The 26,349-nt window shown below is 34.2% G+C and overlaps 1 protein-coding gene and 1 non-coding gene across 2 annotated transcripts in view; both read right to left on the minus strand.

The window, feature by feature from the left end:
- Positions 1-781: 781 nt before the first annotated feature.
- LOC126779111 (endoplasmic reticulum junction formation protein lunapark-B) overlaps positions 782-26,349 on the minus strand; it is a 28,419-nt gene continuing 2,851 nt past the window's right edge. Inside the window, exons 2-9 of the mRNA XM_050502954.1 lie at positions 14,738-14,973; positions 14,006-14,138; positions 12,216-12,324; positions 8,759-8,880; positions 8,248-8,377; positions 6,733-6,858; positions 6,214-6,297; positions 782-4,815 (exon numbers count right to left, since the gene is read on the minus strand). Of these exons, the coding sequence (XP_050358911.1) occupies positions 4,742-4,815; positions 6,214-6,297; positions 6,733-6,858; positions 8,248-8,377; positions 8,759-8,880; positions 12,216-12,324; positions 14,006-14,138; positions 14,738-14,973 (1,014 nt within the window). The 3' untranslated portion in view covers positions 782-4,741. The remainder of the gene's footprint in view (positions 4,816-6,213; positions 6,298-6,732; positions 6,859-8,247; positions 8,378-8,758; positions 8,881-12,215; positions 12,325-14,005; positions 14,139-14,737; positions 14,974-26,349) is intronic.
- Trnaw-cca (transfer RNA tryptophan (anticodon CCA)) lies at positions 15,513-15,584 on the minus strand. Its single transcript has one exon. It is a non-coding gene; the product is annotated as a tRNA-Trp (tRNA).

Raw genomic sequence — 26,349 nt, forward strand, 5'->3', positions numbered from 1 at the left:
AGAGGGCATTCGAAAAGTAAATTTCGAATTACCAATTGAACTGATAGTGTACTTTTACTCTATATTATTTTACGCCTATTTAGAGGCGTGGCCTAGTGACCTAATGTATTATATTATAAGGAGAAAAAATATCATTTAACATATCTTTTATTTAGCGACATCTGTCCAACTAACAATCAATGTAACGTTGCCTATATCCGTCTAGCTGCGGTACTATATAACAGTTCCATAAATTGCCGCAATGACGCTTTTGTAGCTCTAGGGTATTTACCTGAAATTGTCATTTATGCGTTTAAAAGTAGGGTTTTATGTATGTGATTAACAGAATAATTTGAAAATAGTTTCTGTTGAAGGCGGATGTTAACCTAACGTTGTTGTAACCTACCGAGTATTAGGGCGTTTCTTATAATTCAATAGCCCAAACAGCGCCTTCTAAATTTCATACATTTTTAGAGACACTTTTAATGCAGTGATGGCCCGGTGGTTAGAACGCGTGAATCTTAAATTTCATGACCTAAATTTCTGTTTATAATTCATCTCGTGCTCGGTGAAGGTAAACATCATAAAACCCTACATGTGTCTAATTTTGCTGAAATTCTGCCACATGTGTATCCACCAACCCAGATTGGAGCAACGATATAGAATGAACTCTAAGTTTTTTCTAGGCCTTAGCAATTAGCAGTGTAACAAATACGGGCTGTTAATTTGTTAATACTTACAAGTCTGAATATATATTTTTTATATTAAAAACTTGGTATAGGTTTAAAAGAAACACATCAAATAGTTACTTATAATATATTAGTTCCATTATAAAACGGCTAATCAACGATACAAGCAATAAATAACAAATTTAACAACACTATTCATTCGACATCTTCACCTTGTAATAAGTGAGGATTTAAAAAACTTATTTTTATCTATGACAGTACCTTCCTTGAAGTAAAGTTGCTCAATTTAAAAAATGCATTTTCACGTAACAGTTTTCATGAATATTTATTGTCTTTGCATCTTAATAATATGCAATAATTGGAATCATAGTGTATTTATAACAAAAAATGGTGCTTCATAGACAATTTTAAACAATGTCGATTTTTAAGGCCCCTAACTGCCCATGTCCAAACTATTCAACAATTTTAATCATTCTGTCATTCACAGCAATACAGTCTACAACTCTTATATAATTATCAGTTATCGTTTGATGAATAACAGTTCAACATGTTACCAAATGTGTAGGAATCTGATTACTTTATTAGAATGTTACACAGTATAAGCTAATTTATGTCGAGTAAAAAATGTTTTATTAAATCTTCTGTGTGATAATAATTCAATATTACAAAATGTATACACATATGATTTTTTTATTAGATTGTCATAGATGTTATACTTAAAGTCAAATTACGTCAAATAGAAAAAAAAAAATTTAGTAAAAAAGTTTCAGTGTCTAGCAGACGGACAATGACAGTAAACATTGAAAGTTAAAACGTAAAATTCAAATTTTCTGACGTAGAACAGTTTTGAAATCGAAAACGAGTTTAGTTTTAATGAGCTACAGACAGTACAATATTTTTATAGTATAACAATATGTTTGAAAATAAGCGGGAAAAGTGACATTTCAATATGTCAATTACACAGATTATTTTAAAAATATGTAATTGCTAAAGATATGTAGTTGTCGAAAATATGGAGGAATTTAATATGGACAACAAATAAACTGACAGCGATTTTTGCCATAAAATCTAAGCATATAATATAACTGTTAAAATTTCCTAAAACTTTCAAATGTATCAATTGAACCAAAGCCCGCTCAGTTCAGTTGTTAAAACTTTTTATTAATTATTATCAAAGAAATTGCATTGTTATATTAATATACTTTAATGTGTCAGATTTGATTGATAACGAAAAAACGAATTGTAAACAAATCATATGAGTAAATTTTAATACACATAAGTCAGATGCTAAGTTATTTTGATTATAGTTAACAATATTTAAAATTATTCAGTGCTCAATAAAATAATACATGAGATATAGCTGTAATACGTAATCTTCAATCTTCTATAGATTAGAATAGATGACAAAGATAAAAAATGCTGTCAAAATGAATGAATGAAGCTGCCAGACCTTTTTATGCTAAAAAACAAGTATGACCCAAGCATAACTTTAAGGCAAAAAACGCAAACAATCTTTTCCTTAAAAATAATGTGAATTAATGTGATGAAAAGCTGTAAGTAACCCATTTTATATTAATTTTCTTTAAAACATTTCATGTAAGGAATGTATTGGGCTAAATATAGTTATAATATCCAATTGACTAGAAAACCTTTTGTTGTTAGCAATGTTATAGAGAAATTAGTTTATTTAGCAAACAAATATTAATACATATTATGGAACGGAACAAAATTCCATGTAATTGAAAATATAATTAATGTTATGAATGGGTATTATTTCATGGTTAAGAAAATACTTACGGTAATAACAATAAAATTTTAATAGGAACAAAGATTAAAAATAACTTTGATTAACATGCAAACAATTTTTTTTTTGTTTAACGTTGAATTTACACTAGCATACGTTTGTAGTAGGAATTGAATCCACTTATGCCGAAGTGTACTTAAAATAGGAAGACGGGCGGGAAAATGGGCCACCAGGTGGTAAGTGGTCACCACTGCATATAGAAATTAGTACTGGACAAAATAATAAATATTTTTTACCTTACCAATGAATCACAGTTTTCATTCCAAATATTGCTATTTTGAATAAACCTGCCCCAAACATGAATAAAAATGCATGCTTTTTATATTAATAAAGTGGCCCGTGATATATATTTGCGGCTTTATTTACTTTGGCATAACTGGGCCCAAATGTTCTACAGCGATAAATATTAATTTAAAAAATATTATGCAATAATTGTAAAAACTAATTTCATTCTAGAAATAATCAAAGATTGATTTGATTATTTCTAATCGAATTACATTAATAGAACATAACTTCGAGATAGAGCAGCAAAAGCCTTAAGTTAACCGATTGAGTTATAAGCAAAATTTAAAGAGAACTACTTTTATATTATGTTAAAAAATGAGCGGGAAATGTGACGTTTCGCTATGCAATGACGTTTCATGTGAAAGCGAATTTTGATTCGAATAAAATTGAATTTAGAACAATATTGAAACTAAAAAAATAATTTTCCATTGTTAACCAATGATATATAAAAAGTCAAAGAATTATATTACTTTGTCTAAAGAAAAGCAAACTTAATTCTTAGATGTCATATAGAAAAAAAAAACATATTAAGTATCGAGCCTAACAAGCCGTATGTTATATTAAGCCTATGTCTACAACTAGGAAGATTCATAATAACTTAAAAAATATTTTAATAAATTAGTGTATAGCTAAAACGCAGCATTTATCCGACTAGTGTAAAATTGTCTTAAATTTATAGTCTATAATATGATGAATGCGTACGTTCGAAAATAAATTACTTAAGACAGACAGACCTTACGTCATATATGCAAAATTTATGACGGTATTGTAAGTTATTATTCCAATAAATCTTTTTTATAAATCACATAGTACAGATCAAAAATATACACTAAAAAAAAACAATTTTGTCTTAATTAAAAAGTTTTGTTAATAATTGACTGTAACATATTATATTAATTTTCATAATTCACATTGAGTATATAGCTTGTAAGATTTATAAAAACTACAATTATATTCTATATTATTATTAGAGATTAATAACAAAATATTTTATTAATCAAATAATTATGAAGACCATACAAATTTTTAAAGTCCGACAACTAAAACAAATAAACATAAAATTTTTATTTAAATGGCAACATCATATCGTAACGTCATTGTCAAAGGTGAAATAATAGATGTCAAATTCCGGAGAAACTTATAAACTCGAAATTCGAACCTTGACTATACTTAATGTTACCATTTAAAAGGTTATTTTAACGCACCAATGACAACATCAATGTACTAGTTGTCAGCCTTTAAGCAAAGTTTATTTCGATTTTTTATAATTGCTGCGTTTTAAAATAAATTATGAGTTTATATTAAGTGAACATCGATTAAATAAATAAAGCGACCGCTTCAAAACCCATACCATACAAACTCCATTATCCCCCCCTCAGAAAATATATTATGAACACGTATATAAAGATAATTAAATAACAATTTTCATGTAGTACTATGATTTTGCGTTAAAGGTGAATATGATAACATGATACATATTTTTTATTTATTGTGAAACGTAGTCTAACCTCAAAAAAGTTTTTAATGCACAGTTAAAATTTAACCACAGATTCCTTATATTATGAACACCACATTTTAAAGCGAGTTCTAAGCATTTATTATAATTAAAAAAAACTCCTTTTAATAAATGCTTAGCAATAGACTTGTATATAATTGTCATCGAAACATCTAACAGTATGAAAGGGACAGATAATATTGCTATTTCTACAAGTGATAAGTTATTTTTATACAGCTATTGTACAGAGACAAAATTATATAGATGTTCTAAATTAATTTTTTCTTTTGGATGATATACATGATTCTAAGCGCATAGATTACTTACGTTAATGCTGTTTAAATTTTTCTGTATTCATAAGACTCACATTATACGGCGCGTATTTTAAAAACAAATTAACATTTTCAGCCGAGCTTCAATCGATTGTTCGTGTATTATTATCAGCAGATATTTATTATAATATAAATAATTAACAATGCAACAATTCATTCAGTCTTCTTTTTTCTCCATCTCGGATTTCGTCTCCACCTCCATTGGGGAGGGAGGACGATCCGGTTCGCCGTCTGAAAGAAAATTTGTTATATTTTAAAAAAAACGAAGGATACTATATCTCATACTAAAAATATATGAACAAGTGTCATTTAGATTTAAAAACGGAGGGTTCAGTATAAAATACAAAACATGTATTTCAAACGGGACTACGTCACGTATTATGTTATCAAATCAAGTATATATATGTCGTGGAAAGCGATATCGTTTAATATTAAGTTGCTGATTTGTGTATCATAATACTAGAAAAGGGGTAAACCGTGACGTCACGTGAACAGAGTCGTATTGGAAAGTTTGGAATTGAAACGGCACATTGCGATTACGGACGCCAACCAGGTCACTTCTCCTAAACGAAACTGTCGGTTTACCTAGTTTACTTTATAGTGTGTTTATTGTGTTTATAAAGTAAGCTTATACGAAGTGTACAGTATCATTTTCGCCACCTACGCAATGGACCCTGTACCACCTCTTTTTTTTAACGCTAGAAAAACGCATTACGCTTTTCCCCCAGGGCACAGTGGGGGGTTATATGGGGCTCGCCAGTGTCCAAGGCGCCGAGTGCGCCCCGAACATCGGAATACCCACTTAAAAACCAGCGGTCCCTTTCTGTCTTAACGAGGAGCGCCACGGGATCGCTTTCGCATGCTACCGTGACGGATCCTGTACCATCTACTTAAGATGGAGACGGTAGTATCGCTCAGCCGTCGCTCTCGCCGTTATATACCAACGCCCTTAGATATTGACATTGTATGAAATGTCAACCATCGGTTACATATCCAATGCGCCACCAACCTTGGAAACTAAGATGTTATGTCCCTTGTGCCTGTAATTACACTGGCTCACTCACCCTTCAAACCGGAACACAACAATATCAATTACTGCTGTTTTGCGGTAGAATATCTGATGAGTCGGTGGTACCTACCCAGACGAGCTCGCACAAAGTTCTACCACCAGTGATCAGTGATATGGGCGTTGATGACCACTTACTTGACGAGCCGGTTGGCGTGGTTGGTAGAACACTTGCCTTTCACGCCGAAGGTTGTGGGTTCGATTCCCACCCAGGACAGACATTTGTGTGCATGAACATGTCTGTTTGTCCTGAGTCTGGGTGTAATTATCTATTTAAGTATGTATTTACAAAAAGAAAAGTAGTATATGTAGTATATCAGTTGTCTGGTTTCCATAGCACAAGCTTTGTACAAGCTTAATTTGGGATCAGATGGCCGTGTGTGAAAAATGTCCCAGGATATTATTATTATTATTATTATTACTTACCATCAGGTGGCCTATATGCTCGTTCGCCTTCCTATTCTATAAAAAAACCCCTTCCAACAAGGTCTGGTTTTAATCTGCAATAATACTAAGCGGTCTGTATACCGTACGCTATCGACGTTAATATTGTGAGGACCTACCTCCAACTTTCGTCGTATCGTTACGATTTTTTTCATCTTCGCTGTCACTGGACGAACTTGCAACCGAGGAGTCGTCGCCAGCAGCTGTGAATATGAAAAATAAATACGCGTTCATTAAAACAATAGCTGCTCGTCGTGGGTTTATTCACGTTAAACGAAATGTCATTGCTCTGCCAGTCGTAAAATGGATTTTAGCAAGAGACTTTTAGAAGATGGCGTTTTCTGAATGATAAATATCGTCAAGGGATGTCAATTGTTAATACAGTCACGTATTATTATTTTTTTTAATTATTCAATTCAATAATAAGTGGCCGCAACTACAACTGAACTAGGAATGTAGTAATTGCACCAGGTGGTTGATGGCAAAAGGTCTACCCAGGTCCGGACTCAGAGATCCACCTTGACTTTAGAGTAAAATTATATTAATTTTGGTTGTGTGCGTCCCCCCGACTGGCGTGGCTGGACTGGGTCCAGTGGAGTGGTGTGTTGTGGTGTGGTGTGGTGTGGCGGGTCACGCACCGGGCAGCAGCGCGCGCGCGGGCGACAGCAGCGGCGCGGCGGGGCGCTGCTTGCGCGCCGCGTTGAGTTGTCCGCAGTACGCGCACACGTACGACACGAACTCGAACTCCTCCGCCATCGCCATCCCTGAAATTGTAAAGTTGTAGTGGTTTAGATATTTTTGTAGCTCGATGGAAAACACACAACAAAGATGGTAGCGATGAGTCACTCTAACTGATTTCGATGATGGCCGTCATCAACGGAGACTAAAACTCGCACAGGAAATATACATAGTGTACAAATGTAACGCGACTGCAACTGCAATCTAACGCAAATGCATTCTGTATTGCCCGAACTCTCGTAATCCAATGGCACGAGAATTCGACACAACGGAACCAGACACAAAAACAACAGCTAATATTCCTTTCCAACTAGACTATAAACACCGGCTACTTAAAAGCTTGGCGCTGCTACTGAAAATTACCTCGAAAGATTCAGTACCTCCCCCCTACTTATATATTCTATCGCCGAGCAACAATGCTTAGTATTGTTATGTTCCGAGTGAGTGAGCCGATGTAAGGCACATGGACAAGCATCTTAAATCCCAAGGCTGACGCATTGGCGATGTAAGCGATGGTTAACATTTCTTACAGAGCCAATGTCTATTGACGTTAGTGATCACTTACCACCAGGTGGCCCATATGCTCGTCCGCCAACCTATACTATATGAAGAGGGTCGTAGCTTAACCACCCATTTAAAAACTCCGGCAGACTTTAAGAGTTATTTATTGTGACAAGTCAACAATGTTTACATTAGAGCGTACAGTAAAAATAATTGAAATAATTAATTAATTAAAAATAAACAACAACAACAGCGCTTATATAGGCATTCCCCTCTCACGATGACCACCACGCGTGCTTGCCACTTTTGGGACCTCCTCCTAGGCGAAAACAAAAGCGATGCATGCGGCCATCTTGCTGGGGGCGTGGTCAAGCGTGTGACGTCGCTGCGAGGACAATAGATGCGCATGCGACCATATTGGATACACCCCGTATCCGTACGTGTGACGACATACATCAGACCACTGCAACATCACCTGATCAATGACGTAGTTGATCAGGTGATGTTTGTGCTGCGTTTAGACGCATTGTGCACTCGCCACATATAAAAACAGCAACCAGAAAAACCTACCCAATCATACTCTAAAACGCATTATTAGTTACTCTAGGTAGGACTCTTCTTAGTTAACCAAACTAATTAATAAACCAAACAATCATTTTCTTGACACATTTGACATTACTTTACCATATATGATTGCTTTATTACGCTTCAACATATCTGACGGCGGGGAAGTTCACCGGCTCACTTAGTAGCTACGAAACCCGCATCACATACATATATAATAAATGTTTATGTTTAAAAGAGGATGTAATAGAGAATATAACACATTTATTTGGGCCTGGAACTCCACCCTTGAAATACAGTTGTGATGACGTACAGTACATATCAATGGTCTGGTATTTTACATGACTTACCATTATGCGAGAAACACGAGGTACATATAAGGGCCATGCGATGATTCGGACCGTCTTTCAGCAAATAGTCCACCACTTTGTCCAAAGCAGAGCGGTGACTATCCGGCAACGGTCGTGGCAGCTGGTCCGACTGGAAATAAAAAAAAAAAAAAACGTTATAATTAATATATCTATATAAAAAGGCACAAATATATAATATACTTTATCTATATCCGATGATAGCGGGTTTGCTGGGTTGTACTGTGAAAACATCGTGAGGAAACCTGCATGTATTTAATTTCACAAACTCTGTTAAATGTGTATCCACCGACCCGCATTGGAGCAGCGTGGTGGAGTAAGCTCCAAAACATGCTCCTCAAAGGGACAGGAGGACTTCTCCTAGCAGTGGCATATTCACAGGATATTACTATACTTTTGTTACAAATTCTTTCAACACTATTATCTACTTCAGTAGGCAGTTTGGCTTCCTAAAATTAATTTATATAAATAAATCTTGAGATAAAAAACTCACCCTGAGTCGCGGTCCCTTGTAAAGAGCCGACGGCGCGTTAACGGGAACTAAATGTAAGTTATTATTCGATATGGGCGTCGAGTTCTGTATCGCCAATCTCGGTCGTATTTGTACTGGCGTCGCTGAAAAGAAGCATTCGAAGTTCAAACAATCGTTCCAAATTTTAAATATTAATTATTGTCTATGAATCATTGTACACTATCATTAATGTATATTTAAAACAGATTATACAAAATATTATAAATAAATATTATTGAATGTAAATAACAGTTATTCCAGGGGTAATCTTGAAAAGGTGAATCTATAAAAGGTTAACATAATTAACTTAAATAACAAATATACATATACTACATTTAAGTAGGTAATAAACACATACAAACTGTTTATAGGGTTTTATTAATATTTTTATTATGACATCTAAATAGTAAAATTTAACGCGGGTAAAACCGAGAGGTATAATTAGTAATAAAATATATGCCATGTCTAATTCAGACTTGTGCAAAATGTAATCAGATCAAATGAGAAACAATTTAGATTGCAAAGTGTAATCTTCGATAACAATTCCAGATTAACTTTGATTGATTCTGAAGAGAGCGCGCGAGTATACTCTTGGGCACTTACTTGAAACTCACTCACTTCACTTTTTTGATTACTTACGTTACTCTAATCGTGATTGGTGATTACACGTTGTAATCGTAATCATTAATCTGATTTTTGTCCATGTCTATTGACATTTAACACAATTTAAAATTTACTAAGTAACATTATAAGTACATATGTAGTACGCCGAATATCTTGCCCCTAAAAAGGATGCATAGATAAAAGGTACGCATGTTAAAAAGTATGCATCTGTACAGCTGATTCCAATGGCTGGGGTTAATAAATAAGCAACTTTGACCTTAAATGAACATGACATGTCATCATTGTGCGAGATCTATAATAATTGACGTATGTATTGTATAATTCAGTATGGCTTGGTGAAAAAACATGCCTTTTAAAATACGACGTTTTCATCGAAGTAAAATTAAAGTGAAAATAAATAATTATATTTAACTGTGAAATTAATAATTGCCTACAATCAATCAAATCAATATCAAAAATATCAAATTTAAAAAATATGTCTATATTCTATCTATCGTTCCTTTTGAATTTTATCCAGGTTAAAAATAACTCTCATGATGCTTAAATTCACAAACAACATTCGTTAGCTATGTTAAGGGGAATCCCCTGTAAATACTATAATTTAGCGTCTTTTTTTCGTTTTTATTTATTTATTTTAATTTTTCTATATTACAAAATTATTAACATTAAAGCCTTATACATATACAAATAAAATTTATAAATGGTTACTGTACAAATCGTGACCGCTTCGAATGTTGGCAGGAATGCTCGTAATCTATTTAAGGGGAATACCCTTTAAATGATATTATTCAGCGGCTTACTATCGATGTCAATTTTTAATTTATTTAATTTAATTTTTTACTGTTCAATCTTTACAGTTTTAATGTATGATACTTTTTTAATAGAACTTTAAATTTGGTAATCAAATTTAATATTAAATATTGCCATTTAAGTTTAAAATTTTTGTTCACTTTACGTTACTAAATTAAAAATAAAATAATTTTTTTTTTAATAATGAATTCTGACTCAATAAATTGTTTAGGAAAAGGAGTTTTAAATGAATAACAATTTTACAAAATCGTACAAATATTATGTAATTCAAATTGTTTACAATTTAACAATTAAAATAATTTCACTTTTATATAATAATAAATTTGTCTATAACCTATTAGCACAATGGTTTATATGTATATAATTATATGTAGTTATTCACGTTATATGTGAAATAATTGATATTCACTGACGATATCAACATATTAACAGACCTATAGATCAGCGGTCGGAATAATTCGAGTTAATTAATTTCAAGTTAGCCCATGGACAATATAGAGTTGTACAACCTCGAAATACATCATTATAAATGAATCCACAAGCACACACACGTATGTCATCGCTATTGAATTTTCTAGTGTTAAAAAAAAACCATGTAGATTTGTCTTAAATATTTATGTTATTTAAATAATTACCTGTATAAAGATAAACAAACTTAAGATGATGTTCCTAGTGCATATTCCATGATATTTGCTAATAGCTCTGCTGTATTATGTAAAACAAACCGTTCTTGATTAATACATATTTAATGATAACACCATTACACTTGTCTATTTATATCCATTTTAATTTTACTTCCCCAAAGTCCAATCTAATCCACTATGAAAACCACAGGATCTTTAAAGTTCTCGACCTCGAAATACTATTGTAAGGTTTTACTGATTTTTAATAATTATTTTGAGATTTTTAGAAAATAATAGTAATATTTTTAAATAAATTAACACTGGTTGGAAATTATTGAGCGAGAAAAACTAGTCGATATAAAAAAGAAAAGAAAACACCGAAAGATTGATTCGTTCGATGGTTGCCAGGGTGATTGCAGGAATTCCAATAGAAATTATATAACAAAATACGTGTGGAAGAGAATAAAATGTTATGAGTAAATGTGAAGGTTTGTTTTACTGGGGTATTCTTACACTATAGACAATTTTTATATAAATAAATATAATTCGAAGTTGTAACAGCTCTATATATATGCACATCAACTATTGGCTTATTAGCGTTTCCTAGTCTAACTACTGAGCTATTATTTTATTTCAATATAACTTATATTGTACTTATTAATTACTCCTTAAAATATTATATAATTATCTTAAAGCAAGTAAATTTTCTTGTTAATATATTCGTTAGCATATAAAAAATCTATTATAATAATAATATATATATTAATATCAATGGCAACCAAGTATTTTGTTCTTTTTTATAATAATACTTTACAAATTATACTTAAAATTTTCATTAATAAATAATGACAGGTAATTTTTTTATATTATATTATATATTTATTTACATACAATTAAGTGGTAAAAATAACAAGTGAGAACAAATATAACTCGTATTCAATGGTTTTAATTTTTTTATTTTAATTTGTATTTTTTTTTTAAGTCTGTACTGTGACTTGAGATCACATAAACATTTTGCAAAACTTTGCAATCTCTGGAATGAAATAAACATTTTATCAACTATATCAAATAGTTCAAACAGAAAAAAAAATCATATCATATATATTTTACTCTAAGGAATGGCATTATACAGCCTAAATGTCACTTGAAAAAATTAGCACCAATTAAAAAAAAAACAATAATATGTATATATTTGGACAGATTCGTTCGATTTTCTCCAGTTCTATTTTTAAAATATATTAATTGCTATTTGGACTGCACCTAATAAAACGCATTGGTGCAATTTGCTACTCTATGTCATTGTTATAAGGTCGAAATTCAAACGATATTTTGATAACCGTAATATTTTGGCCTAAATATATAATCAAATAAGCTATTTCTACCTGGTGGGGTTCTAGTCGTGTTATTGGAGGCATTGAGTGCTGAAAACGGCTTGTATGCTTTAGATTGCTCCTCTGGTCCTCCGTATTTGTCCAAGATCTCCTTTGCAACCTGCAATGGTTAACGTTCATTAAATTGCGAACTAAACCTAAAGACAATCTACGTTAGCGGTCAGAATAAGAAACTTATCTCATCTAACGAAGGACGCGGTTCGAATTACCAATCGTGATAAATAATGAAGCTGCCGCCACACATTCGTTGTTTTTTTTTACAAATTTGTACTTTTTAGAATGTGTGAAGAAAAAAAAGTCAGATACAACAATGCTCTAAGCTCTATGTCCCGCTACTGGGAAAAGACTTTCAATACAGCATAGCAGGTATATTTGCAAATGCAACAATCCTCCTGCTTTTGAAATGTAGTACATTAGTTTCCGACCGCGGCATCTTCCGCCTGTGAGGGGGGGAGGAGGAGTTAGGTAATAACTAGTAGTAAATCTGTCAGTCTGATTTATAAGCTTTCACGGCTTACGGCTTTGCTTTGATTTTGATCAAATTTGGTATGAAGTAAGCTGGAACCCCAAGAAAGGCTACTTTTTTATATTTGACACCTGCCTCCCTCCCCCAAGCCCGCAGGCGAACACAAAAAATAAACAACAGTTTTTTTTCAACAAAAAGACAACTTAAGTATTACAACTTATTCCACTTCGCTACTCCAATGCGTATCCTGCACATGCGCAGGTGTCCTGACGATGCTATCCTTCAACACTGAGCAACAGCTAGGGTTTATTCCTTCTAATTTATAATTAATCAACGTTAAGATCGGATGGAACCGCCGTGCAATGCTAGTTCGTAAATAAGCAAGACATTATATACGAACTAGTGATGCGTATCAAGTATATTATATATCATTTGATTGACAAACAAATATTGTAATATTTAAAAGTAACCATAAACTTTCGAGGTCATTCGTGTTTTTTTTTTATTATTCATGTTTTATGTTATTATTGGTTCTATTAGATTCAACGTCTTGGCTGTTTGGGTCACCGGTTGGGGAGGCGAGTATTGAACTTCGAGAAAAGATGAGCCCATCAACTAAGTGGACGGACCTCGTAAGCGTCCTGTTACATCGAACTTCAGTTTAGGAAGTTGTCGGAACATTGCTACTTAACAAAGATTAGCTATGCTTAGATTTTTCAGTTATAACTTGAGAAAAAATTTACAAACAACCGGACATATGTTATACATGTGAATTACATTGACTTAAATCCATTTAATATTATAAATGCGAAAATGAGTTATTTTTGTTTATATATTTGTTACTCTCTAACTCCTTCTCAAGCAATCATGGTGAAATTTTCGATACACGTTGTCAGGGGAACATAAACGGACATACCATAACACCTTTACTGGTAGGGCTTTGTGCAAGCACGTCTGGGTAGGTACCACCCACTCGTCAGATATTCTACCGCAGTACTTGATATTGTTGTGTTCCGGTTTGAAGGGTGAGTGAGCCAGTGTAATTACAGACACAAGGAACATAAAATCTTGGTTTCCAAGGTTGGTGGCGCATTGGCTATGTAAGCCATGATTGACATTTCTTACAATGCCAATGTCTAAGGGCGTTGGTAACCGCTTACCATCAGGTGGCATATATGCTCGTCCGCCTTCCTATTCTATAAAAAAAAAGCTGTAATACGAATAGTGTTATATGCTGTAGATGTTGTATGCTTTAAACTATTACTCCAATGTCCGAGGCAGTTCAACAAAACGTACACATGTAATATTTATTTACCTTATAAGTCTCTGTATTCATGACGTCTTCTAGAATCTTCTTTTTCTCTTCTCTCATTTTGTTCAATTTCACACGATTCTTATTAAGCGTCCAATTATAGTACCATGATATAGCTGATCGAAGGAATATCACGCTGTAACAAAAATAATTATTATAATCCTAATATTACTAATGGGAAAGTGAGTTTATTTGTTTTATAACGCTTTCATATAGGTCCAGCAGTGGACGCAAAAAGGGTGATGATGATGATGATACGCTTTCATGTCTTAACTACTCAACCGATCCTGAAATTTTGCATACACGTTGTCAGGATTTCAGAAAAGGGCATATGTTATCTAACACCCCCTCACACACGGGAGAATGCAGAAATAAAATTGTTATTGGATTTTTACGTCAAGATTTTTTTAGGAACAGCCTGGAGTGTTTAAGTCCTCAGAAGCCTCGAAAAGCAAGTATAACGGCTTTGGTCGTATCGGATTGCCGTCCCATCGAATTATTAGAGTGTACATACACCTTTGTTTCCACAAACATTTATGTACTACAGCACATCATGAGCTAATGGCCAGTCTCCGTTGAGAACTGCCAAATCAGGAAGAATTCCGAAGGAAATATATCAAATCAAATAAATCTTCATTCGAGTACGCTTATAAAGGCACTTTTGAATCATCAACCGGTAACAAACTCAGTATTAACACTTCTTCATCTGCCACACCATTATCCAATTATACTCACAGAATAGGCAGAATCAACAGCGGCGAAGCGTACAGAAGCGAGTGTACCCAATGCTGGCTCTTCCCGGCGTACATGTAATAGTACAGCACCGCGAAAAGGACGTAGAGACCCACGGAATACGCCATGACGTAACCGATGACTCGTTTGTGTGTCTGCTCCTTATATTGGCCATCCTGTTCTATACTTTTGATCTTCGTTTCGAGGTTATCGAGGACTTCTATCGTTGTTTTCTTGCGCTGTAGAGAAAATAAGTTATTTATATATCTGTTAAATTTAAGGCAAATTCGAGAGCTGATATGGTCAAACACGAGCAAGCACTATCGAGTTTTCATTTAAAGTTTTTATAATTCATCATGTGCTCGATGAAGAAAGTGGCACAGTAAGTGCTGTAAAAGTATATAAAAATATACTATTTTTATATAATCTTTATAAAAATAGTATATTTATATTTAGGTTAATGCATCGATTGGAATGTTATTTCTTATCCAACGCCGGACGTAGAGATCCCCAAGGCTCTTTGACATTTGAGGTTTAGACTAGGCTAGGCTTGTAGGCCTAGGTATAAATTCGTGGCTATCGCGAGTACAACCTCCATATATTCTATAAAACAAAAAAAGTAATAATCTTAACAGACTAAAGACGAAAATTTTCGAATTAAAATACTTAATAATAATTTAAAACGATAAAGGAATTAAATCATTTTTTTTAATTATTACTTTAACATTACTTTCATTAAAAATAAAAGAGACAAAAATCAACCTCAAGAGTGGTGGTATGACCCCGACGTGATTTGAACACGCAACCTTCTGATCTGGAGTCAGACGCGCTACCGTTGCGCCACGGAGTCGGTGTTAGACAGGGTGAAATAACTGATAGACTTCATCAACTTTATAACGTAGTGAAAAAAATAAGAAAATAACGTTATCTTGAGAAAAAGTTCTAATATCATTTTGAAGCACTTTAATATATTGTATTGTTTTAATTTGCATTTATATGTAATTCTAGCTCATCGTCCCGGCTTCGCACGGGTAGATAGGAGGAAAAAATTATTTTGGATATGATTTGCGTAAAATCCGTTCTTAGTGAGCGTCTACGTCGGGGAAGGAGTAACTGTGACAAATTTCGAGTCATTTGGGCGGACAATGTAGGAGATCTCGTGATGAGTGGTATTTCGCTTATATATAAATAGATTTATTATTGAATTTTCTTTTACGTAGTTTCAATACACGTTGTATATTTTTACCATATATAAAAACACACTTTTATTTATATTATGCAATAAAATATACAAAATAAATAATAATCTGGGTGTAAAAAAATTACTTCTCACCGTAAACAAACAATCTATGCTAATATTATAAATGCGAAAGTAACTATGTCTGTTTGTCTGTCTGTTACGCTTTCACGGCAAAATCACCGAACCGATTTTGATGAAATATGGCTTGAAGCGAAGCTTATATTTAAAATATATGTGTATTGGATTTCCCCAAGGATTTCCATTTTGACCGGTCTTGAGCTGCCCGCATCCAACGGCTTCCCGCGACTCTTCTTATGTCGTTGGTCCACCTTGTCGCCTGCCCACGGTGCGTCTTCTGTTTCGTGGTCGCCACTCGAGAAAATTTCTGCTCCTGCCGTCAGTTCTGCGAGCGATGTCCCGCTGCCCACTGCCACTTTAATTTAGCAATTCTTCGGGCTATGTCGGTTACTTTGGTTCGCCTGCGGATTTCATCATTACTGATTCGATCTCACGGAGAAACTCCGAGCATAGCCCTCTCCATTGCCCTTTGAGTGACCTTGAGCCTTCGTCGACGATTGACCTCTTTCTCGAAGTTGGACCTACCTAGTTAGATGGTCTGACCTAGGTAAAAACATAGTTATCTACAACTTCGAGTGCAGAATTTCCAATCTTGACTTGAGTGGTGCAACATGGATGTTCGACATGATTTTCGTCTTGTCCATGTTCATTTTTAGACCCACATGTTGGGAGATCCTGCTGAGGTCATCGAGCATAGTGGCGAGGTCTTCCAAGGTCTCAGCCATAATCACAATGTCGTCGGCAAATCGAAGATGAGTGATGTACTCGCCGTTGATATTGATGCCAACTCCGTTCCAGTCCAGAAGCTTGAAAACATCTTCCAATGCAGCGGTTTTTAAACAGTTTTGGAGGCATCAAGTCTCCCTGTCTTACGCCTCTCTGCAGTTGGATAGGTTTTGAGTTCTGATCCTGAACTCGGATTGACATGGTGGCGTTCTCGCACAAGCACTGTAACACCTTGATATACCGATAATCGATTTGGCACCTTTGAAGAGACTTCAGCACGGCCCAGGTTTCGATCGAATCAAATGCTTTCTCATAGTCTCACAAACGCTAAGCAAAGTGGCAGGTTATACTCCTCGGTCTTCTATATTACTTGCCGCAGCGTATGCATGTGGTCTATGGTGCTAAAGCCTTTTCGGAAACGGGCTATTTATATCAATGGACATAAATTACAATAGTAATAATAATTGATTGTTTGAGTTTTTGGATACATATGTTTTTTATTTTAATATTATTTATTTTTATAACCTTAGTTTACACACCTTTGCTTCCGTTTTTGAGGGACTGACAGTAACATTAAGATGTTTCTGATTTATACTCGTTTATAGGTTATTGAGAAAAAAACTGAATAACTAATTATTGCCAATTTACTGGTGGTAGGGCTTTGCAAGCTCGTCTGGGTAGGTACCATACTCTCATCAGATATATAGTAGTAGTATAGTAATAGCCTGTGAATGTCCCACTGCTGGGCTAAGGCCTCCTCTCCCTTTTTGGGGAGGAGGTTTGGAGCTTATTCCAGCACGCTGCTCCAATGCGGTTGGTGGAATACACATGCATGTGACAGAATTTCTGTGAAATTCGACACATGCAGGTTTCTTGATGATGTTTTCCTTCACCGTCAAGCACGAGATGAATTATTAACACTAATATAGCACATGAAAATTCAGTGGGGCATGCCCGGGTTTGGACCCACGATCATCGGTTAAGATTCACACGTTCTTAACACTAGGCCATCTCGACTTCCTCATCAGATATTCTACCGTAAAACAGCAGTACTTGGTTTGAAGGGTGAGTGAGCCAGTGTAATTACATGCACAAGGGACATAACATCTTAGTTCTCAAGGTTAGTGACGCATTGGCGATGTAAGCGATGATTAACATTCCTTACAATGTCAATGTCTATGAGCGTTGGTGACCATTTACCATCAGTTGGCCTAAATGCTCGTCCGCGTACCTATACTATAGTATTACAATTTTTACAATTTTTTTTATAAAAATAAAAAAAAAATGTAAAAAACCTTCGTTATATCTTCATAACGATACTAAGCTTTTGGGAGCCTTTCTTTCATTTCGGAGACCACATATCCTGACACATGTCGCTTATACTTCAAACATTTTTTTTTTTTCTCAAAACTTATATTATTATATACTAGAACTTTACCTACAACACCCATCGTAATTCAGAATAGCTAAGCACTAATTTCCATTTCTCTTTCTTCATAAAATACGGATATTCGAAACAAACTTTCATCCCTTTATAACTGCTTTAGGAGTTAAATTTTCAGACATCCTTACTTAGTGCTAACCTGCTGTCTAAAAGGCACACGTATGCAAATTTTCATAGCACTAGCCCCAGTAGCTTGGGGCATATGTCGATCAGTTATTCTTTTATACATATAGATTGCTGTTTCATTCAAAACTATTAAAATTATTCTCGAATTGTAATTTTTTTACATTTCAACCGAAAGTAAAAACCATTAGACCGTGTCTAAGATCGTACCCGAGCTATCGATTATATCTTACTACTTCGTAATACGGTTCAAATTACGGTGGCTTTATTGTAACATACTTTCATAGCGTCGCATTTCAAAAGGTAAGTTTGAAAGTAAATTTCTAACGCTAGAGCAACGATGGAGATATTTAAGAACTTTCATGTGTGAATAACAAATTACGGTTTTGGAACAACGTTATGCTTTTGTCCTTTTATATGTATCGTTTCAGTGTAACATATAAACGGTAACATTACTAAGACTTGTAGATCTACAACTAGCTGTTACGCGCAGTTTCCTCCGTGTTAAACGTTCCTGCTCCGCGATCCCCCTTTTCCCATGGGGCGGGGCCCTGATGTTGATGATAAATAACCTATAACCTTTCTCAAGAATATGAAATATGTATATATAAAAAAAGATTTTTTCGAATCCAACTGGCAGTTATATGTATTAGTGTGGATAATATTATATAGCTTACTTTATATATATAGTGCATGTATCTTAATCAGAAAATATCTCAAAAAAGCCATCCACGCTGACGTAAGTTTTACCATAACAAAAGAACATCGTAATCGTACCACCCGACGAGCTAGCTTTCTTGTCTCATTGAAAACTAGGACGTCATGGTACAAAAACCCTTACATAAGAAGGAACATGACTTTACAATAAAATACCAGCACACATAAAAAATGTACACTCATTTAACGCATTTAAGAAAAAACTGGCTGAACACACAAAAAAAAAAAAAAAAAAACAAGAAAAAAATAAGCATATGCGTTAAATGGGTAACTACTAAAGTCGAATATGAATGTTATGTTACTATATATGTGTATTCTCCTGTAAGTGACTTTTTTGAGAATAAATGTCTATAAACTTAAACTTAGCTGAAGAGTTGATTTGGTTGAACGAGATAATTTCAGAATCTACAAGTCCGACCAAATAACATCACGGTACGACCTAGTTTGTGGTTGAAGTAGCAGCAACGTATATATCGCGGGTGAAACCAAGTCGAGCAACTAATTTTCTATAACTATATAACCATTCTGCAGCCAAACAGCGACACATAGTATAAATTATCATATTCCAGTTTGAAAGGCGAGTTAAACAGTGTATCGTATCGTAGTGTAGTGTATATAACATAGTGTACAGGCTCGAGTAACATACGTAATTTTAACCTAATTTCGTATTAACAATTTAAAAAAAAAACATAGTATCTGTGTGGGCACAAAATTGATATCAATTCTTTATTTAGAATAAACCGTTTTACCCATTCGAAGCCGACTTTACAATAGCATGACGTCACATACATAATCGAGAACGTTTTATAATGAAAAACATAAAATACAATATTAAATTAACTTTTTACGAATAAATTAATTTATAAAACGAATTTTAACGCTCAAAAAATTTAATAATATATTAAAACATTTAAATCTATTTTGAATAGCCTTTTTTATATTTGCTGGGAAGGAACTCCACCTTTTGGTAAGTGGTAGTAGAGTCCAAACGCGACGACGGCTAGTACACTCGGGGAGAATGTTCTGCACTGCACGCTTCGTCCGAAGGAACCCGGGTTGTAAGAGGAGGAGAACACGTGAGCTGGTAAAGAATTCCATTTTTTGGAAGTGCGACAAAGAAAGGAGTTGCCGAATTTCTTTGTGCGCTATGGAATTGATGTCCTTAATTATTTAAAGCTGTTGGCTTATATACAAAGCATGGAAGCGTCGTTTCGTAACACAGTGTCGACTAAATGTTTTCTATTAAATTAGCAAAATAATTATATACACCGACACAATAAACTTCATTCATATAAAAAGCTAATTGTATTGCAATGTATATCGATTTTCCATGTGTTGTCATATTAACCAATCATTCAATTTTACCACAAAAATAATAACTATTTATGTGTTATAGAAACGCCCATTTATAAACACTGAAATACGTTTACTTTAATAAAAAAAATACAATACAATCACAAACGTAACGGATTCTTCATACGAATTTCGCATAATTATTTATAATCTCTAAAGATCCCTGATGGCCAGATCTGCTTCAAGCGGCTTCCCGCGACCTACACATGATCGTCGGTTAATTGTAAGGCCCACGATGCGTCATCTGGTTCGCGGTCGCCAGTCGAGATCTTTTCTGCACCGAGCCCACTGCCGCGGCAGTTCAGCAATTCTTCGGGCTAAGTCGGTCGTCGTACATTTCATGAGGGTGAGAACCGTATCGTAATTTAGTCACTGTGTCTCAGAAAAAGAGACTTTGGACTTTTGCAATGAAACGTTAAAATTGTAAAAAAAAACGAGATTAAATATAAGATTATTCTTAACTCTTTAATTTCAAATTACGTATCACATAACTCTAATAAATTAATATTGACTATAGTCTTATAGTCTTATTAACATGCGTTTTTATCTTTCCTGAAATAACGTCGGTCCATTCAATAAGTCCGACCGATTCCGACCATAATCAAAATATACCGTTTTACAGTTAAAAACAATGAGCACGGTAGTATGATAGAACAATGAGCTTATAAATTCTACAATAAATATTTACAGTATTGAATGATACAGTTACCACGTTGCCGTACAATTTAGAGACAGTTCATTATCGAAAAATCAAAATAAACACCGATTGTTATACTGCATAATGTTTAGTCACGTTCCTGAGCGTATTAACGTTAACGATTATCAATGTGATAGACAAGGATAGACATATTATGGTGACAAGTTGTGTAGGTATCACCTAGGCCCTTTTCTTTTCCTTCATCCTTATTATTGTTTACCAGATTAATACCAGTATAAGTAAAAATGAACAAACTAGATTTACATATTCAATACGCTAATAATTCTACTGTATTATGTACTACATACAATTCTTGATTTATAAATCTTTACACACTGTTGCATTTAACAATTTATATTAACATGTAGCCGAGATGGCCTAGTGGTTAGAACGCGTGAATCTTAACCGATGATCGTGGGTTCAAACCCGGACAAGCACCACTAAGTTTTCATGTGCTTAATTTGTGTTTATAATTCATCTCGTGCTAAACGGTGAAGGAAAACATCGTGAGGAAACCTGCATGTGTCTAATTTCATTACCAACCAGCATTGGAATCAGCGTGGTGGAATAAGCTCCGAAAAGGAAGAGAACCTTAGCCCAGCAGTATGACATTAACTTCAAATGTTCCGATAACAACTTGGCAGTTATTCCAAACGCACTTTTTTTTTTCATCAACCCACAGTGAATACAACATTTTATTTACATTTTGTGGTAACTTCATGCAAGCGCGTCTGGATATATTTCCTCACCCACTTACTCTACCTCAAGCAGCAATACTCGGTAATGTTATGTTCCGGTTTGAAGGTCGAATAAGCCAGTATACAAGGGATATCTTAATTCCCAAGGTTAGTATTTCTTACAGTACGTAGTAACCACGTAACAGGTTGCCCATTTGCCTACGCCTACATATATTGAAACCTATATTGAATAGAATAAAAAACTCGACCAATTACGTCATCTAAATTCAAGGTCAAAAATATTTATTATTCTTTTCTCCTCCTAACCATGGAATGTGTACATAAAACGGTAAAAATTGTATTTTTTTTTTTTTGGTTTAAGAATTTATTATTATCTTAGGCATTAGGTGACGAGGGGTAATCCGACATCCGAAAAATCCACCATTAGAAAAATAAATATTAATACTTGGTTAACCGACTTATACATATTCATATGTCTTGTGCTAATTAAATTCAACGGACGGAATGCATATAAAGTGTATTTCTGGTTCATTCGTTTGAATGGATATTTATTGCACAATACAATATCAAGATAAAAAGCGCCTGGACTTTAAGGTCCATCATTCTCATCCGTACGCTTTCAGTCTCCTGCCTATGATGTTAATGTTTTTTCGGCAGGTGGGTTTTATTAAATAACCAGCATTTTCAATATACACTATTAGCGACAAGATAGGGTGTAATAAAAGATTTTAGTATTTGGAAGTGACAAATCTTGAAACGCCACACACATTATTGTAGTATACTCATATTAATCATTCACAAACCTTTCAAATATTACTTACATCAAAACGACAAAAAAATCATTAAGCCAAATAGAACTTTAACGTATTTTCAGTGACTTTATAAGATTCATTTCAGGTCAAAAAAGGAATCCCCCCAATCTTAACCACCAATTAAGATATCTATCATTAATTTGGATTAGTATCAATTGGATCAAAAAGAAGACAATCGATTGATGAAGTAACAACCAGCTGTTTTATTTAAATGTCAGCTGATATTTTAAACATCTCACAGGACCATCTGATTTGTCAAAGGTTAGCGAAAAACGGTGCCAAGAATTCAGAAGATCAATTGCATCGTTGAGATTTATCAAACCACAGCTGCGGCAGAGGCGATGTTTGAACCGAATGATAAGTAATGAAGCATTAGTTTATCACCGTGAACAACAATCAAATACCATGCAAAAAATCAAATGCATGCAAAAATCAAATTAAGGGAACTCCTTTAAAAGTGAAACTATTTTTTTTGAAAATATAAACGTAGATCGAATCGTTACAGAAAACGTGTAAGACAATTAAGCCAAGAAAATTAATAAAATTACGTCCTTATCTGTAGTTTGTATTTATTTACATTTACATTACATTTATTGACGAGCCGGTTGGCGTGGTTGGTAGAACACTTGCCTTTCACGCCGAAGGTTGTGGGTTCGATTCCCACCCAGGACAGACATTTGTGTGCATGAACAGGTCTGTTTGTCCTGAGTCTGGGTGTATATCAGTTGTCTGGTTTCCATAGTACGAGCTCTGCTTAGTTTGGGATCAGATGACCATGTGTGAATAATGTCCCAGGATATTATTATTATGTACTTTAAAATAAAAAACAATTCCGTTAATTTCAAATTTTAGAAAGAAAATACCACCATTTTATAATGAATTGCCGGAAACGACCACAATCAACGTAGCGTCTACTTTATGCGATAAAACCAGAGGCCAGCGGTGAGGTCGAGACAAAACCGTCATTCGCACAGAACGCGAACATGATTCAAAGACGTATGCATTCAGTAAGGTGTTTATTCAAACAAATGAAGAAGTTTATAATGTGTTCTTGAGGAATTCGATCATGGCAGCCATTATATACGGAGAATAGTCAACTGCGCAAGACATATTATAATGCACAAATATATACGAAAACACAAGTGCACTTTTATCATCACTCTTATAAGCCGATGAAATGAGCCAACAGAACCAATAGAGTTCAGCCGCTTGACCAACGGCTTTACTTACTTCGGACATAGTTAACTTTCAAGAAATCCAATATATTTTGTTGCCATGTCTAGAGGTTTGAACTCGAAGACTTCGGGATTCCGAAGCCTTATAAATCATTCACAAGACCAACGAGACAGCTAAGAAGCTTACACATCGGTCTAATCATGTACTTTATGAATCAAATATCATAATGTTTATTTGAATTACGCCTATTTAATTATTACAATTAATATATAATAGATTAAGAGCACTATGGTAAGTAAATAATACGTAGATTCTAATATATATATATTATATATTCTTCTCCTTCTTCTTCATTCAAGAAGAATCTTTTTGACTTCTAAATCGACATTTTACGGGATTAAATTGAATATATATTATAACACGTGGGTCGTATTTTGTTAAAATGCCATATTTAGTTACATAAGTCACATATCAAATTGTGAAGAGCACTGACTTCTATGATAATGGTTAGTAATCAAATTGCAAAGTCAGAGATTAAATTTATTTATACTGTCATGATTATTTGGACTGAAATGAATTCTTATCTTAAACGAAGATTGCAGTGTCCAACTCGTGGTAAAGTGCTTATTTATGATTATAATTCGTCTCGTGTTCGATTGTACAGGAAAACATTGTGAGGAAGCCTGCAAGTGTCGTATGACATGCTGCGACATGTGTATCACACAGCATGCGGTACTAGAGTAGCTTGGCGGAACGTTAAAACTTTATACTTAAGAGAAAGGGAACTCTGCATTGCAGCGGAACATTTAGGAGCTGTTTGCTTTTTGATTTATTTAAAATAGCTAGGCAGACTGGCATATGGGCCACCTGATGGTAAATAGTGAACACCACCACCGGTGATAAACTTTGACACGTAAGAAATGTATACCATCTCCAATACAACACAAACCGTAGCCCCTCATAGCTGTAATTACACTGGCTCAATCACCCTTCAAACTGGAACACAATAATACTATGTATTGCTGTATATAGGTAAAATATCTGATCAGTGGGTTGGGCCCTACAACCAAGTAACAAATTTATTTTAATAATAATATATTTCTTAATATATTATCGAAACAGCACTATATTAACTAATAGTCAAATACCAGCGACATAACATCAGCGTATCTAATACTATCATATCCTTTTTTTTATAAGCTGGAAAAACGCTTTACGCGTTTCCCCCACGGGAACAATGGGGGGTATGTGGGGCTCACGGGTGTCCAAGTGCGCCTCGAACATCGGAATAACAACTAAAAAACCAGCGGTACCCTTTCCGTTTTAACCAGAAGTGCCACGGGATCGCTTTCGCATGCTACCGTGAAACTATCATATTCTATAGTATCTCCTTGCAACCCTCATAATACGTAGAAATATATTTGATAGAACATTGCATTTGATACAAAAGTTAATAATAATATTTTGAAATTTATTCCTATACATCAATGCCATTTAGATGAACTTTCTGATCCCATTGAATAAAACATTTTATTCTTGTAATCATTAACAATGTACACGCCGCCAATGTCGTAATTAAATATATAATAAATATATTGAATACTAGCAGAACTCGTTGCTTCGCTAGCGTATAATTCATTTTGTGAAGAAAATCTTTTAACGTACATAATAATAATAATGTCCTCCAGACTGATTTCGGCCACGGCGGTCAATCTTAAGAGAGATTAGCCAACTGCACAGGAGATATTATTAGAGACAGGAGACATTAACAGCCTGTTACTGTTAGATTTTTACACCATCATAACGCCGCGAGCTACGGCATCAAACATATTACGTCCTTTGTGTAATCACACATAACCGTATGGTTTGTGTGAGACGTGACATGTGAAAAAAGAAATAACAGAGGTAGACTGAAAGAGAAAAGTTAGGGTAGTGCGAGCTTGACTGGGTAGGTACCACCGACATCAGATATTCTACCGCAAAACAGCAGTACTTGATATTGTTGTGTTCCGGTTTGAAGGGTGAGTGAGTCAGTGTAATAACAGGCACAAGGGACATAACATATTAGTTCCCAAGGTTGGTGGTGCATTGGCGATATAAGCGATGGCTAACATTTTTTACGATGCCAATGTAAATGGGCGTTGGTGACCATAGTATCGTACGCCTACATATACTATAAAAAAATAAGGGATAAACACACACGAAAGAAACCATATATATATATATATATATATATATATATATATATATATATATATATATATATATCACACATACGAATATAATATATTTGTTAACTTTATAAGTGTCGAATCGGGATCCAAACCGGAGTTCTGCAATCTTTAAACTAGTCACTGGAACGAGACACACACATTCAAATTCAGTCAACGATACAAATGCATTAACGTCCTTGACTTAAAGTCGTAAAACAACTATAAAAATAGACGAGACTATTTCACTTGAATCGAGTTTAAAAAAAAGTTGTAATAACTCGTTTATTTTTTAAATTAAAATCAAATCAAATGTAATTTATCAAAGTAAATTTTACAAG

Source organism: Nymphalis io, chromosome 28 (genome assembly GCF_905147045.1).
Source record: "Nymphalis io chromosome 28, ilAglIoxx1.1, whole genome shotgun sequence".
In the NCBI taxonomy this organism is placed as follows: Eukaryota; Metazoa; Arthropoda; class Insecta; order Lepidoptera; family Nymphalidae; genus Nymphalis; species Nymphalis io.